We start from the raw sequence: 15376 nt of genomic DNA, 5'->3' as shown, positions 1-15376 counted from the left end.
AAGGAATTTTGTTTTGCTTTAAGATAACTGACATGGGACCTGCAGGCCAGGTATCAAAAGATTCATGGTGTGGGCAGTTACCAGTGTGGGAGCCCACGCCCGAGTCCACAAAATGGGACAGACAGCCCAGAGACAGGCCCTACCACACATCAGGATCACACATTAACCAGGGGACAAAAGGTTTAATAAAAGAAACAGGGATGATGGGTTACAGCTCGAGAACCTTACCTCATACTGTTCCCCAACACAAATTGTTTTTGGATAAACAGGGCTTGGCAAATTCCGGCCTCAGGGCCAAATCTGGCAGCCAAGTGCTTTTGTCAATAAAGTCTTATCGGTACACAGCCATGGTCAGGACAGAGACCTTGCGGCTTGTCAGGTGGAAAATATTTAGTATCTGACCCTTTGCAGGAAAAGTTTGCCCACCCCTGGATTAAAGAGCTAAACATCTTAAAAATGCAGCTACACCTACGCTCACTCACACACACACAGACACATGGCCAACCCAGAGATGGATATAGTTCTCAGATTTCTCCAAGGGATTGTGTAAGCCTAGAAGCAATGGAAGAAATCACAAAAAAACTGTGAGATACAAAGTGTTAACCTTTTGCATGAAAAAATGAAAAGGCAATGAATGAAGAGGGTTTAAAATTATTTGCAACAAGTATATGCTAAACTGTCACTGTGTTTCATGGATAAAGTTTATTCAGACCCACAAGAGGAAACACTTGGACCTCCACAAATAAAGGTGAGGAACTGAGCAAGAACAGATACAATTAATAAACATGTAGAAAAATGCTCACCGTCAGGAACAATTCAAGGGATAGAAACTGAAATAGATATTCTGGAGCTAGATATTTATGCCAGGTTGTTTGATTACAATGACTAACGCTGGCAAGGCTGCAGCGAGCCAGCCCTTCAGACGCCCAGAAAAGCCCTTTGGCAGAATGAACTTCCGTCTGGGCACTCTCTCCTCAGGACAGAACGAGTCACCCACCGAGATGCTCTGGAGATGCCTGGATCTCCACAAATAGCCAAATAATTAAGTGAATTACAATCTCTTGAGAGAATATTATTCAGCCGTTAAAAACTGTAATTACAGCCCCAAGGACCGCCCTGATACATCCTGGGTGCTCGGGAAATAGCTGTCAAATGAGCCAACGATCATGTTCTTTACTTTTGTAATAAGTACTTACTGCTTTCATAATCTTCAAAAAATTAAGCTGTATCCATTTTGAAAAAAATCATTTAGAAAGGGATTACATTAATAAAGAAAATGCTTGTGTGAAGTAAAAAACAGATTACACAATTGTGCCCATGGTATAATTACAGTAATGTAAAAATAAATAGCCCATGCAAAGAAAACAGAGCAGAAACGTGTCCAGTGAAATGGGAAATGCTGACTGGCACTCTGGAGATAGGATTGGGGGGGAGGGGTTCCTATATCTTTTACTTCTCAGCATTTCATGAATTTTCTGTAAAGAGCATGCATGTTAAGAGCATCATTTTTAAATGAAAGAAGTAAACATTATTTTAAAAAAACGCCCAAGAGCCTCCCCTGTCTGCAGACCTGCCCAGGTGCCTCCAGCATGCCCCATGAGCGATCCTGAACCCAGGGTAGGGGCCAGATCTGGATTTGCCCAAAGTGGCGTGCTGGGCCCGCTGGAATCAGCATCCCCACCACATGGTGGGCTGCTTCTGGAACAAGGCACGCCTCCCTTGCCCAGTTCTGTGCGGGCACCTGGGCTGGCCCCTGGCGAGTGTGGCATAGCCCCCCAGACTCTCCAGGGTGCGGACAGGCTGCCTGGAGGCGTCCACAACCTCTTTACCGGCTCCCTTTCAAGGAGCCACTGGGGGCGCAGGCTTGAGAGTGGCCTCAGGGTCCCTGTGAGGACTTGGTCTGCATTGGCTCTAAAGCGGCACGGGGTGACAGAACGTTCTGGAATGATGGAAGCGTTCTCTATGTGTGGCTACTGAGCACTTGAAACGTGGTGTGTGGACGAGGGACGGAATTTTCAACTTTGCTTAATTTTCATTCAATCGCCACTTGTGGCTAGTGGCTACCACATCGAACCTCACAGCGGAAGAAGGTGCCTCGGGACTGCGGATGCAGGACAGCACTTCTCATTTGAATAAAAGGCGTCCCCTATACTGAGGAGCCACCTACAGGACACTGAGGCAGGCCCAGGACCCCGTTACATAGGGTGCTCCCCAAGGACACTGGCCACAGCACCCCCTTCGCACAACTCTGATTTGGACCCAAGTTTCCGGAAACCTCTTGTGCTCCAAGATCCCTGCCAGTCCTCGGAGGCGGGACTCAGGAGAAGCCTCCAACCCTTCCCCCAACCTGAGCCTTTCCCCCTCGCCCTGTGGCTCTGGTTTGGGTTCTGCCATCTACTAGGCACGTGAACTTGGCCTCATCCCCTCTTCCCAACCTTGGGCAGTCTGGGAGGCCCAGCCTCCGCTCCTCCGGTGGAGAGCCTCTGTCTTCTGTCCTGGTGGCGCGTGGGCTCAGACCCTGCTCTCCAGGTGGCGCTCCCAGGCCCACTTCCAGCACCTCCCACCCAACAGAAGGCGCCCAGGCAGGGGAGGGCTTTCCAGCCGGGCACCACTTGGCCTGGCTTCTGCCAGCTTAGCCAGGGCAGCGAAGAGAGAAACAGCCAGGAGCTGGGGTCCTAGGTAAAGAAGTGGCCTTCTGGGAAAGGGTGGGGGTGAAGTGGGGAGGAGACATCTGCGCGGTCCAGGTGTCTGCCTGCTGTGCCCGGCAAAGTTCACAGCCAGAGCCTGGCTCCCGGGCCCATCTCAGAGATGGCACTGGTGAGGCGCCCGGGCAGCACGCCCTGCGCTAGATTGAAGCATCTGCCTTTGGCACCACAGCCCAGGTCTCCACCTATCAGCAGACATTTACTCACCTTCGTAGAGGTGCCCTGGACGGGTCACGGGGAAGACTTACTGAAGGGCAGTTAGTTCCCCAACTTGCTTGGGACTCAAATAAATCTACGGTTTGTCTGTTTCTCTCAGTGGGTAGATGGGGGGCCCAGGTGGCTCAGCTTCTGACCTGCAGGGTCTTCCCAGGACTGGAAGTGCCCTTGACAATCGGCTCACTCATAGAATGCGCCATTCTGCTGAGTTCAGCACAGACCTCCAGAGGCTCCGGAACCAGTGGCTACACGCACAAATCAGACTCAGGAGCCTGACGGCCTGCCTTCCAATCTTGGTTTTACCACCTACTGGCTGTGTGACCTTGGGCAAGTTGCCTAACCTCTCTGGGCCTCAGTCGCCTCATCTGCAAAACGGGGACAGTAACAGCCATCGCTTCATTTGGTTGTTTCGTTGAAGTGAGAGAATGTCTGTGAAGCACTGAAAACAGTGTCTGTCACAAACTATTATCACTGTCACTACTGACATTATTTGAGGTGCTGGTAACCTCTGACAGAGACACCAGCCATCAATTAAATATACTAGTCCTCAGTTTAAGAACAGAAGGGAGCGTAGTGGGCAAAGCCCACATACGTGCTGACAACTCTGTAAGGTGGGAGGAGGAAGCTGGGCCTGGCGCTGACGGCTTCGAGAGTCCCAGCCGAAGCTCGGCTCTCGAAGTCCCCAGGCGCCCAGGACACTCTCATCTTGCCCACCAAGGAGGCCAGGGTCCCTCTCTAAAAGTCACACTTGGGGAGGGGGAGAGGGGCTGCAGCCGACCCCAGCACCCTCTGCTGTCACCTTGCGCTGGGAGCTGCTCTGGGCTAGAGAGCGCTCACTGACTCACGGCCAACCTCCCCGCGTTTGCAAATGATTCAACGTCTGAAGCTCCAGCTCTGACTCCTGAAATGTCAGTGGAGTCCGCCGAGGCCCACCCCCACGCTCCCCAGGCCCGGAGCGCGGAAGGGACTTAGACACGGTCACAAAGACCATGAGGCCCAGAGCTGGCAGCAAACCCGGGTGCTTTCCGCCACCTTCTTTGCCCCTCAGGGTCCTGCTGCGGCATCCCTGCCGGCTGCCCGCCTGGCGCTGTAGCTCCCCCCCCAGTGCGCTCTTAGCCTCCGGGGCTTCCTTCCCCGGAGGACTGGCTTTCCTTCTGGCTCTGCACAAAGCCCCCTCCCACGCCGCCCCAGTTCCATCTGCCTGCGTTACTCCCTCCCCCCAACTTCTGTGCCAGAGACGCCTGCCCCTTCCATCAGACCACGTGGCGGCACTAGGCATGGACCAGGTTGGTCTGATCCAGACTGGCTGTGTCCATGGCCCTCCCTCTCCTCGAGGCGAGCAGCAGGGACAACCCATGCCCTCAGACCACAGCTGCCCAGCCCCCTCCACACGGCTTGCTCTCCAGGGGCTGGCTCCACCCTTGGACCCTCTGCCAAGCCTCAGCTGAGGCCCTCCGGGGCCCGGACAGCCCCCCAGCCCTCCCCTCTGCAGGCCAGAGCAGGCAGGGGGTTCCCACTGCCCAGGTCTGCATCCCAGCTCCCCTCTCGTGACTCATGTGTCCTTGGTCTCCTTGGCTGTGAAAGGGGGTGATGGAAACAGTGGCGTAGCTTGTGAGACTCAGCCAGAGGGTCTAGAAACCTGCTTAGAACTGTGCTAGGATGTGTGGGACGTGCTCCCCCCACGAGGCCTGTGAGAGTGTCCCCAGCCAGCCACCCATCCAGTCAACGCAGGGCCGAGTCCCTGCCTTTCTTGGGGTCTGAAAGATGGGGACAAAAATCCAGGCCTTGCCTCCCTCGCCGGGTGATTCTGCAAGTTCAGTGAGGTCAAGGTTGTGAATGTGCCACACAGAAACCCAGGCCCACTCTGAGCCAGGCCTGTGCTGGGCACCCAAGCAACCAGGGCAGATTAGTAACCAGTCCCTGCCTTAAGATGCTCACAGACTAGTGAGGGGTGACTGTAGTGCGTAGGGAGTAGACAGAGCTGGTGGGCAAATGAGGGGGCTGCCTGCCAGGCTGGCGCTCAAGTCCTTGCACGGAGCCAAGTGAGACTGGGATGGTTGGGGTCAGGCTGGACTTGACCCTGTGGCTGGCAGGGACCCACTTGAGGTCAGGGGCCCAACGGCCTCACCTTTGGAATACCGAAGGGCCCCCTCCCCCCCTGCCCCCAGCCCCGGGAATGTCAGGTGCCCTATCCCTTCAGGGAGCCTTTCCACACTCTCTCCCAACCCCTCACCAGACCCTCACCCTGGGCTCTCCAAGGCTCCCTCTGGTCCTGCCCTGCCCCATGCCGTGCCCCTGCCCCTCTCCTGGCCAGGCGTTAAGCCCCAAAGGGACCAGTAGAAGGAAGGAGACCAGGTCCAAGGAGAGAATCGGACAGTCCAAGGGGGAGACCCAGGGCTCCCTCCTCTGGGAGATGCCACACCAGCGCTCCAAATTCCAGAATCCTAAACCCCTGAGAAAACTGAGGACCCGACCCGGAGAAGCCATCTGGCCAAGGTCACACAGGGGAGGAGGGGGGGACAGCCGTGCGCAGAGGGATGGGGAAGGAGTTACCCAAGTGTGGCCGAGTCTGCTTGCCGTTGGCATGCCGGTGGCGGGGCTGGGCAGCTGTGTGGGTGTGCAGGGGACAGTGCGGGAACGTGTGAGGGGTTCTCAGATTGTGTGTCCTGGGAAGGATGACACAGTGTGAGGGAGCGGGGCGGGGTGGTGGGGGTTGGTTGGAGCGTGTGCCAAGAGGCTCCGAGAACGTGCGTGCGCGAGGCCGGCTCCAGCCCAGGCCCTGAGCCCCCGGCTGTGCCCGCCCCGGGACCCGCCCGCAGCCCCCGGCGGCCTCTCTCCCCAGACACAGATGCGCGTGCGCGCAGGATGCGGGGCGCAGGGTGCAGGGTGCGGGGCGCTGCCCGCTGGCCTGGGGACCCGGGGGTGACGCGCGGCCGCGGCGCTGCAAGGACACAGCAGGCCAGGCGCGGGGTGCAGGTGCAGCGGGCGGGGATCCGTGTCCCTCCACCTGCCTGCCGCGCCACCTGCCGGGCCGCCCTCCCCGCCCGCGCACGCGCCCACCCCGGCAGCGCCCGAGCGCCCAGGGCACCACTTTCCCGGTCATGGGCACGGCCGCCGCCGCGGCCTCGGTTCCGGTGGGCGCTGTCGCTAGTCGCTGCGGGCGGACGCCCGGCGGACAACGATCCGCTCCAGGGACCGAAAGGCCTGGGCACCAGGCGGCCTGGCCGGCAGCGCGGGCGCGACCCTCCGCGGCGGGCGAGGGCTGCGGCCGAGTGCTCTCCACGCTCCTCACCGGCGGCGGCGGGCGACGCGGCGCGCTCGGCTCCAGCCGCAGCTCTGAGCGTGGAGGGAGGGAGGGAGCGAGAGGGGGGAGGAGAAGGAAGGGAGGAGGGAGCGGGCGCGGGGGGCGGCGCGCGGCGCGGGGGCCGCGGGGCTCCCGAGCTACGCGCCCGGTGCGCGCCCTTCTGTCCCCCAGGACGCGCGGCGGTGCCCGCCCTTCTTGGCCTGGCGGTGACCCCGGAGGGCGCTGGCCAAGGGGGGTGGGGGGGCGTGTCTGGGTACTGGGGGGCCCTGGCACCGGGGAGCTCAGAGGAAGGGCGCCGAGCAGGCAGGCTGCCGCTCCCTCTCCAGACTGCCCCTGGGTCTGTCTCCTTGACAGTCAAAAGGGGCGTGGAGCTGAGTTGCTGATTTGTAATGTGGGGTCCATGCCCACCTCTGACCCTCACCCCCGCCCCGTGGCCTCTGAGGAGCTGGTGATCCTCAGGAAACTGCCTGCTAGCAGTTGGGAGCAAGACATCTAAACACTTTTCCTGGAGGGTAGCTGGAGCTTGGGACAGGTTCTCAAAGTCAATGACCCCAAAAGGTTATCACACAAAGACCCTTATACAGGATGCAGAGAGATCCTGCACACAGGTGGACACACCCAGAAGCAGACACACAGGGACACACATTCGCAGACACAAGGGGAGACAGACACACAGACAAAACTCCAATGTGGAGAAGACCCCCGAACGCCCAAACACACGTAGGCACATCTGTGGACAGAGGCCCGAGTGTGTGCCTGTGGACACCCAGTGGCCAGGCGGGAGCTGGCTGGCCGTGCCCCTGGTCCTTAAAGCCCCAAGCTGCCCAGCCCCAGGGACAGTGAGTGCCTCCGGACCTGGATCAGGCCCTGGCCCCCACCCGTGAGCAGCCAGCAGGAGAGAGAGGGGGTGGGAGCAGCACAGGAGGGGGGCTGAGTGTGAGTGACAGGCCCGCGGTGCGCGTCACCAGTCCGCAGCAGGCAGAGGCCTGGACACAACCACTGATTGCTCCTTGCCTGGGACAAACAGGGTCCCGGGGTGTCCTGTGTGCCAGGCCTGGTCTGGGCACCGAGGACGCAGCAGGGACCCCAAAACAGGGAGCTGGCGGGCAGAGCATGAGCTCAAGGCATCACAGTTGGGGTGAAGGCCCAAGGAGAGCACGGCGGCGGGGGAGACGAAAGATGGTGCTGGGAGCTCAGGGAAGGCTTATTTGAGGAGGTGCCGCTGTGACAGACACCTAAAGGACACGAAGGCTCTGCAGACCCAGGGGGTCCTCCCTGGGTCAGAAGACTGGCACACCTCCCCGCGGTCTGTCCCTCAAGCAGGAAGCAGCTGCTCCACAGACAGCCCTTGAGATCTGGCACCTCTCAGTGCAGGCAGAGGCCACACTTACGTGTGCGTGTGCGTACACACACACAGAGACTTACACATGCTGACACATCCTCAGGGATGCGGACACACTCACACGTGCTGACACTCTCACACACGCTGACACTCTCACACATGCTGACACACAGCCGGTGACACACGCTCACTCAGAACACTCCCTCCCCCAAACACACATGCTCAGTTATTCTCACACCTTTACACGCTCACTAGTCACACATAGTCACATACTTGCACACACTTGTACACATTCAGTTATTCACACACACTCACACTTCCTCACATAGTTATTCACATTTCTTCACACTCATACCCACTCTTACCCACCCAGTCACACTCACACCCTCCCTCATGCCTCTCACAGGCTCACACAGTTGTTCACACTCTCTCTCTCACACACACACTTCATTCATGCACGCTCACTCACGCACATACTCCCCTTGCACTCCAACCCCGGCCGCTTTTCCTGGGATTTGCTCTCTGAGAGCCAGCTGGCTGTCCCGGTTGTTGGTTGGCTCTGGCCCCCTCGGCCCCTCAGCTGCCCTGGAGCCCGGTGCTGCCCCGGCAGCCTGGCAGTGTTCTCCTGGCCACCCCTGTGCTCGGAGGGGAGCCAGCCCCCACCTGGAGCCGGTGGTCAAGCTGGGCCTTCACTGGGCTGGGTGATGGGGCGCCAGCCTGCCCCGGGCACCCACACCGGGGAAGAGGAGCCCCAATCGGTGGGTCGCCTCCCGAGAGCCCTTCCCCCAGACTCGGACCCCACTTCCTGGCCTCCCATGGGGGAACAGGCTCTCTGGGGTCTGGCACAGGGGCACGTCCTTCCATCCCAGGCCCGAGGCCCCTGGCCTCCCTGGGCCCTCGCTGGAGCTTCCCTCGGGCAGGGGGTGAACCCTGGCCAGTAGCAAACACCAGCCTCTTAGCAGACATGTATTGGCGGCTCTGGGAGGACAGAAGTGGTGGAGGAAGAAATGGGTGCTGAGAGGGGAGGCTTGGGAGTGGCTGAAGAGAAGAGAGAAGACTCACTTAGGACTGTGTCACTGTCTTCCCTCAGGGACCAGGGGACATATTATCACTCCTGGGGGCGGTGTTCATTTTACTGATGGCTGCTGTGCACACGGGGGCATTGGCACTGGCATGTGAAGTGCGTCCTGCTCCCAGAGCTCAGAGCCGGCTGCCTCTTCAGCCCTCACTGTTTTCCCCCTTCCCAAATGCTTTCTTTCCCAGGTCCTCGGCCACCGCCTGTCCCCAGGCCCTTCCCCTCCGTGGGCCCCGCAGCTGTCGCCCCTCCCTCGCCTGGTTTCGCTCCTGCCACTTTTGGTGTGGCGGTCACCGTCTCCTCCGGGGACAGCAATCCTCAGCCCAGCCCTGAAATGGGAGCCCCTCTGGCTGGGCCCCGGGTCCCCCTCCTCTTCCCGCTCTCTCCCTGGCTGAGATCACAGCCACCATCCCCTGGCTTCGGGGGCCACCAGCGTGCCCGGACCTCCAGGGCCAGTGGTCCCCTGCAGCCCAGGGAGGAGGGGCTGAAATGCCCCTGGAGAGACGTGCACATCCTAACCGCCGCCCCCCGCCCCCCACACCCTGCACTGGGCTGGGACCCTGTGTGGAAATAGGGCCTTTGCAGATATAAGTTCAGGATCTTGAGATGGGGAGACGATCCTGGGTTATCTGGGCAGACCCCAGATGTAGTGGTAAGTGTCCTTATAATAGGGAGGCAGAAGAACAGCTGACACACAGACACAGCAGGAGGTCTTGTGAAGACAGAGACAGACTGGAGTGACGCAACCACAAGCCAAGGGACACCTGCAGCCGCCAGAAGCTGGAAGCGGCCAGGAAGCACCCTCTTCTAGAGTTTTTCGAGGGAGTGTGGCCCTACTGATACCCTGATTTTGGACTTGTGGCCTCCAGGAACATGAGAGACTCGATCTCTGTTTGAAGCTGCCCGTGTGGTCCTTTGTTACAGCAGTGGCCCCAGGAAACTCATACCAGCCCTGATCTGGCAGCGGGAGCTGGGGTCCTTCAGTGCTGGAGCTGCCCTGGGCTCTCCGGGGCCACAGTGGCCCTGTGCCACCCCTGGCGACCATGCCCTGCCCCATGTGTCCAGAGTGGAGCCGGCTTTGCCTCCTCCTGAAACCTCTGCCCTCCCAAGACTGGAGCCCAGAGTCAGGAGCCCACGGGGGTGGGGCCCGCAATGGATGAACACCCCCCAAGTTCTCGGAGTGGGCCCCTCCGCCACCCAGGCCCTTCAAGGAGGGGTTGTCCCTCTAAGTGCCCTGCCCCCAGCCCCAGCCATGGCCTGAGGACACCTGGCTGGCTGCCCCTCCGACAAGCCCCGACTCGTCTAAACCCAAGCAGTGGATTGAGCTTAGGCTCCAGCTGGGCCCAGCTACATCCAGAAGGCACCTGACCTACAATAAGTACTTGGAAATGTCCCCGCCCCGGCCCCATGTCACTCAGAGCCAGCTCCTTAGTGGCCTCTCCTTTCACGGGGCAGCCCGCCCAGAGTGAGACACTGCCATGACTTTCACTGCCCTGGGTGTGTGTGTGCACGCACGCGTGACGGCCCCAGCTCACCCTCTGGATCAGAGCCCTCCTCTGAGTGCAACCACAAGTCCACAGCTCCCGGCGTGCTCCAGGCCCCGGGGCTGCCACACCCCACCCTGCCCACTCCCTAACTCTCACCCCACGTCCAATGTGCACCCAAGTGCAGGCTCCTACTCAATTCAAGGTCGACTGGACCTGGCCCCTCCCCCATCTTTCCTGCCCCTTTCCCGCGGGGTTACCGAGGCTTTGGGACTGCACACCCCTTCGCCCACCCACCTGCCCACAGCTCACAGCAGAGCACCCCAGTCCCCTGCAGCTCTGCCACCTGGGGCTTCCTGGGACCGCAGCTGGGCCCTGGGCTCCTCAGGGAGGAGCCTTGCGTGGTGTATAAGGCATACGGGGAAGTGTACACGAGGGACTGTTGGCTGACAGAGATGTTGCCATAGGCTTTTTTCAAAGGCCAGTCAGTCTCAACTTTTGTTATTACTATCATCTCATAGTCTGCAACACACTTGATACCAGAGTGAGGCTAAGTGGGCCGTTTGTCTTTTTTTTTTTTTGACTGCGTGCGGGCTTTCTCTAGTTGCGGCGAGCGGGGGCTACTCTTTGCTGTGGTGCGCGGGCTTCTCATTGCGGCGGCTTCTCTTGTTGTGGAGCACGGGCCCTAGGCGCGTGGGCTCAGTAGTTGTGGTTCGTGGGCTCTAGAGCGCAGGCTCAGTAGTTGTGGCGCACGGGCTCAGTTGCTCCGCGGCATGTGAGATCTTCCAGGACCAGGGCCCGATCCTGTGTCCCCTGCATTGGCAGGTGGATTCTTAACCACTGTGCCACCAGGGAAGTCCCCTAGGCTCGTTTGTCTTTGACCAAGTGCTCTGGGTACGGAGACCTCCTTTCCAACCATGATCCCCAAGCCCTCGTGGGGTGCGGCCCTGTTCACCTCCGTGGCACCTGCAGTGGGGCCTGAGTGGTCCCCTGGGTCCTCACAGCCACACTCTGGTCTGGCAGAGTGTGGGTCATGCCTGCATGGCGCTGTCCCCTCTCGTGTGTGGTGACCCACCGGGCCTACAGGACACCTTCCCTGGGCCCCAACCACGGGGTTCTCCTCTGTGCCTACCAGCATTATTACACCGGTCCCACTAGCGTGTCATGGCACCGGTGTCCCAGTGTAAGAGGGAGGCAGGGAGGAAAGGAAGGGCAGCAAGCCTGGAGAGAAGACAGCGATCCACAGGGGGCTGAGTTGAACCCACACCACAGAGTCCGGTGCCCAGACCTGCCCGCAGAGAAACAGCCCGAGGGCTCTGTGTTTCTGTCTCTGCCCTGTACCGGCTGCCCCTCCTCCCACCAGCGAGGGGACTTGACCGAGGCCCTGACTCCTGGACCCCCGCCAGTGCCCTTGCCCTGAGCCTGCCCAGCTCAGCAGAGATTGCCGGGCCGTGGAGCACACGGCCCAGAATAGTGCTGTAATGCCAACGGGTGACATTCTATTGCTGGGCCACCACACTGAGTGGTGCCTCCCATCCCCAAAAGGAGAAATCTGGGGACGCCAGGTGCCCCAGGGCCGGGCCAGGCGGAAGGGTTCTGTGCACGGAGCCAGCACGCGGCGCCTCTGGACTCCTTCTCTCCCGGTCTGGCACTCCCGGCGACCCCGCCTGCTCTATTTTCGTTGGTGGCCCACGGCTGCTCAGGGAAGCCCTGGATCCCATCACCTGGGGCAGAGGCCCCTTGTGTATGACGAGGGAAGAGCAGCCAGGCCATAGCCTGTCTCCTGCTTAGCCCGCTGGGCTTGCCATCCAAGGGGCATTTCTTGGGGGACTGTCCCCTCACTACTCCCTTTCCGGGGCAGACCTATGTCCCCAGGCTTCACGGGCTGTGCCCTGGATCCTCTCTTGGGAACCGGCACCCACACGCTGCGACCTGGGCTTGGCTCTGCTGGCGCACAGGGTGACCTACTGGGTGGTCGCTGCGCTGGGAGCCCAGGCCAAGCCAGTACAGGCAGGCGTGCACAGCACTGGGCCCTGTCCCCGTGAGGCCTGGCCCTCCTGGGAGTGCGCCCCCTGGTGCTGACACAGGTGTGGCACACAGCTCTGACCACAGCCAAAATCCGGTCTTGTGCTGAGCCCCCAAACCCCATCAAGACAGTCAGGCAGGGGCCCCTAGGATTTCCCGGCTCCCGCTCAGCTGGGGGGAGTTTCTGGCCTGGTGCTCTGCAGCCAGTGACTGCTTGGCAGACACTCCACTCTGGGAGGGCAGACGCCACCTCAGCCGGCCCTGCTTCAGGAGCCCAGTCTGAGGATAGCCGGGGCAACAGAAGTGACTAGAAAGGACGGGAAGGGGGCAGCCTGGGGCCTTCTGGTCCAGCCTCAAGCCTCGGGGTGCTGAGGACCCTCACTGAAGGCAGGGAAAGCAGCGAATAGGCAGCCCAGGGCTCCGACTGGGCACGGAGAGGTGGAACCTGGAAGCCAGCCACAGCGGACCCTCGTGGCTCCCGTTTCTTTTGGGTCCCCAGTCCACCCCGAGAGGCTGCACACGCAGCCATATTGCACAGTGTTTCTTTAATTGAAAGACAACAACCGACCTCAGAAGCAGCCCCTCCTCAACCTGGGCGTGATCACTTGGAACCCTCACTACCCCAGGGGCTGGAAGGCAATGGGAGGGGAGACCTAGCCGTCGTGGGGGAAAGGGGGGCAGTGAGGAGCATGCTGGGGACTCTGGCGGGGTGCTGGCTCCCTCCCGGGGGACAGACTCTCAGGTCTGGCTGAGTCCAATGCTCCCCCTGGGAGCACGTGGGCTGTGGAGTGCGTGGTTGCCGGATCATCCAGGCTTGGGGGCGAGGCCTGGGTGGGGTGGGGGGCAGCTGTCTCCCACCGCAGCCCGCCTGGGTAGGGGCTGGGCAGAAGCCCAGCGAGACAGAGACCAGACCCAGCCCAAGGATGTGAAAGAGGAGAGGGAAGACGAGGGAGGGACAGACGGAGAGACAGAGAGAGATGGAGAGGACTGATCCAGGGGCCAGTAGAGCAAACAGGCTGGGATGGATGGCCGTGAGCTCACAGAAGGATGGCAGCGGGCACGGGAGAGAAGGTAGCAGGCCAGGCCGAGGAGGGATGTGTGCCCGGAGGTAGGGTGGGCTCAGCGGGCTCCGCTGTCTCCATCCCTGGCCCCCCAGACCCAGGGACCATTTTCCTTGGACTGGAGCCTCAGACAATTTGGTTTTGGGGTGAATGGGAAGAAAGCTTCGTGGGGGCACCTCTGCGTGGTCATGATGGGGGAGCAGGGGCGGCTCTGAAGCTAAGGGGCGTGTGATGGGGGCCAGGCCTCACGCCTCACCTGCACACTTGGGAGCCAGGGCAAGGACGTCGGGCGGTGACGAGGGGGGTTGGGGATCAAGGGCGGGGCTGGGTCGGGTGCAGCGGAGCATTGGCTTCGCTCCCCTGCTTTGCTTCCCCCTCTCAGGACATCCGCTGTGCTCCCCAGAGACCCCGCCCAGGCCACCTTGGCGGCTGCCGCCACCTCTACTTTTTGTAGTTGCCAAACTGGATGGCCAGGCGGTCAGTGACGCAGCGGAAGGTGGCCGGTTGCACCTCCCAGTAGGGCACGGGGTTGCTGAAGAGGCTGATGCCATTGTAGTAGGCTCGCTTGACCCCGAAGCCCACCGGGCAGAAGTCATTGACGCCCACCTTGGTGATGTTGTTGGTGTGCAGATAGACCACCTGGGGGCAGAGGGGTGTGGCTCAGGCTCAGGGCAGTGGCCCAGTCGCCCCGACCCCCGAGCCTGCATCTGTCCTGCCTGGGTAGGCCAAGCGGAGGGCAGAACCCCGAGGGCTGGTGCCCTCCCTCCCGGCTGAGTCCCACCCCACTGCCTCATGGGCCACGTTTCATTGCATTGAATTCACACGGCCCTTTGAGGGCATGGAGGTGATCCTCCCATTGTCTGGAGGAGCAAACTGAGGCTTGGGTATGGTTGTTGGGCGGGTGCTGGCGCGCGTTAAGGCACTGGTGTGTGACTGGGTGCTGGGATGGGGAGCTCGGGGCGTGCGGGTGTGAGGTGAGGGGTACGTGGGGCACGAGTGGTGGGGTGGGACTGTCGATGCGGAAAGGATGGCACCTTGGGCTCACATAAAGTCCCTGGCCCTCCCTCTGGGTTCCCTGGGCTCTGGGTCTGCCCCCAGGGAAGCAGCCTCCCAGTCCAGAGCCCCAGGGGCGTGGGAGGAGAAAGAGCCTCCTCCTCCCCCGCTCCCCCAGCTCCCTGAAGCCACACTCTGTGGGACAGGAGGGGCAGGGAGGGAGGACCCAATGACGGCAGGGAGGCGCTCAGACGGCAGCGGCGCCCTCTAGAGGCGGCAAGGACACGGCCGCTAGAGGGCGCGCTCGGCTTGGCCAGGGGGGCGCTGCCGCTGCAGGTGGGCGGTCCCCACGCAGGGCTCAGGCGGGCTCCGGTGTACTCGGCTCTGACTGGCCAGCCCGCGAGAATGGCGGGTCTCCTGGCACGTTGTGAATGGGTTGGAAGCAGCGACTGAGGTCCAGAGCAGGGCCGAGTACGGCCGAGTTCATCCATGTGGCTGACAGCCGAACTGGGGGTAGCGCCCCTGAGAGAGCCCCAGGCCAGGCCCTGTATCCCCTCATCGGCCCACTTCGTGCCCTGGGCTGCCCCTGTCTTGCCCAGACTGTTCCCTGACCTCACGGCCCGGCCACACCTTGCAGGTGTTGCACCCACCTGAGAGACCTGCTCTTCCCCCGCGACCTCGCCGGCCCGGGCCCGCCCTCTCCGCTGTCCACAGCGGCGTCCCCACCCACCCCCTTCTCCCTCAGTGCGGGCGATTGGCGCCGAAGGAGGGATCCCTGAGCCTGCTCCTTCGCAGCGAGGTCCCATTCCACTCTGTACCCAGACCCCACGCGTGCTAGGCCTAAGCAAGGAGGGCTGTGGGCTGAGGGGCTGCCCACTCCCTGGCTCTCACCTGGAGGAGCTTGAGGTCCGGAAGGCCAGCAGGCACCCTGGACAGCTTGTTATTGTCCAAGTGCAGTTCCCGCAGGGTGGGCAGGAAACTCAGGCTCCCGTTCTCAACCATGCGGATCTGGTTGTGGCTCAGGCCCAGCCTGCGAGGGGGCGGGTGAGAAAAAGAGTGTGGTGGGGCCCGCAGGCCACACTGCACTGTGAGGACTCAGGCCCCCAGCGCCCCAGCGCCCCAGCGCCCCAGCCCACATCCCCCCAGACCCCAGCCCCCACAGCCCCCCAGC

General features: G+C 61.2%; 1 protein-coding gene across 1 annotated transcript in view; it reads right to left on the bottom strand.

The window, feature by feature from the left end:
* Positions 1 to 13197: 13197 nt before the first annotated feature.
* The window catches only part of BGN (biglycan), a 13816-nt gene continuing 11637 nt past the window's right edge, over positions 13198 to 15376 (bottom strand). Inside the window, exons 7-8 of the mRNA XM_007456633.1 lie at positions 15097 to 15235; positions 13198 to 13851 (exon numbers count right to left, since the gene is read on the bottom strand). Coding sequence (XP_007456695.1) covers positions 13654 to 13851; positions 15097 to 15235 — 337 coding nt within the window. The 3' untranslated portion in view covers positions 13198 to 13653. The remainder of the gene's footprint in view (positions 13852 to 15096; positions 15236 to 15376) is intronic.

The sequence above is a fragment of the Lipotes vexillifer genome, unplaced genomic scaffold (genome assembly GCF_000442215.2).
Source record: "Lipotes vexillifer unplaced genomic scaffold, Lipotes_vexillifer_v1.1 scaffold899, whole genome shotgun sequence".
NCBI lineage: Eukaryota > Metazoa > Chordata > Mammalia > Artiodactyla > Lipotidae > Lipotes > Lipotes vexillifer.
This window is presented reverse-complemented; position numbering and strand designations above follow the sequence as displayed.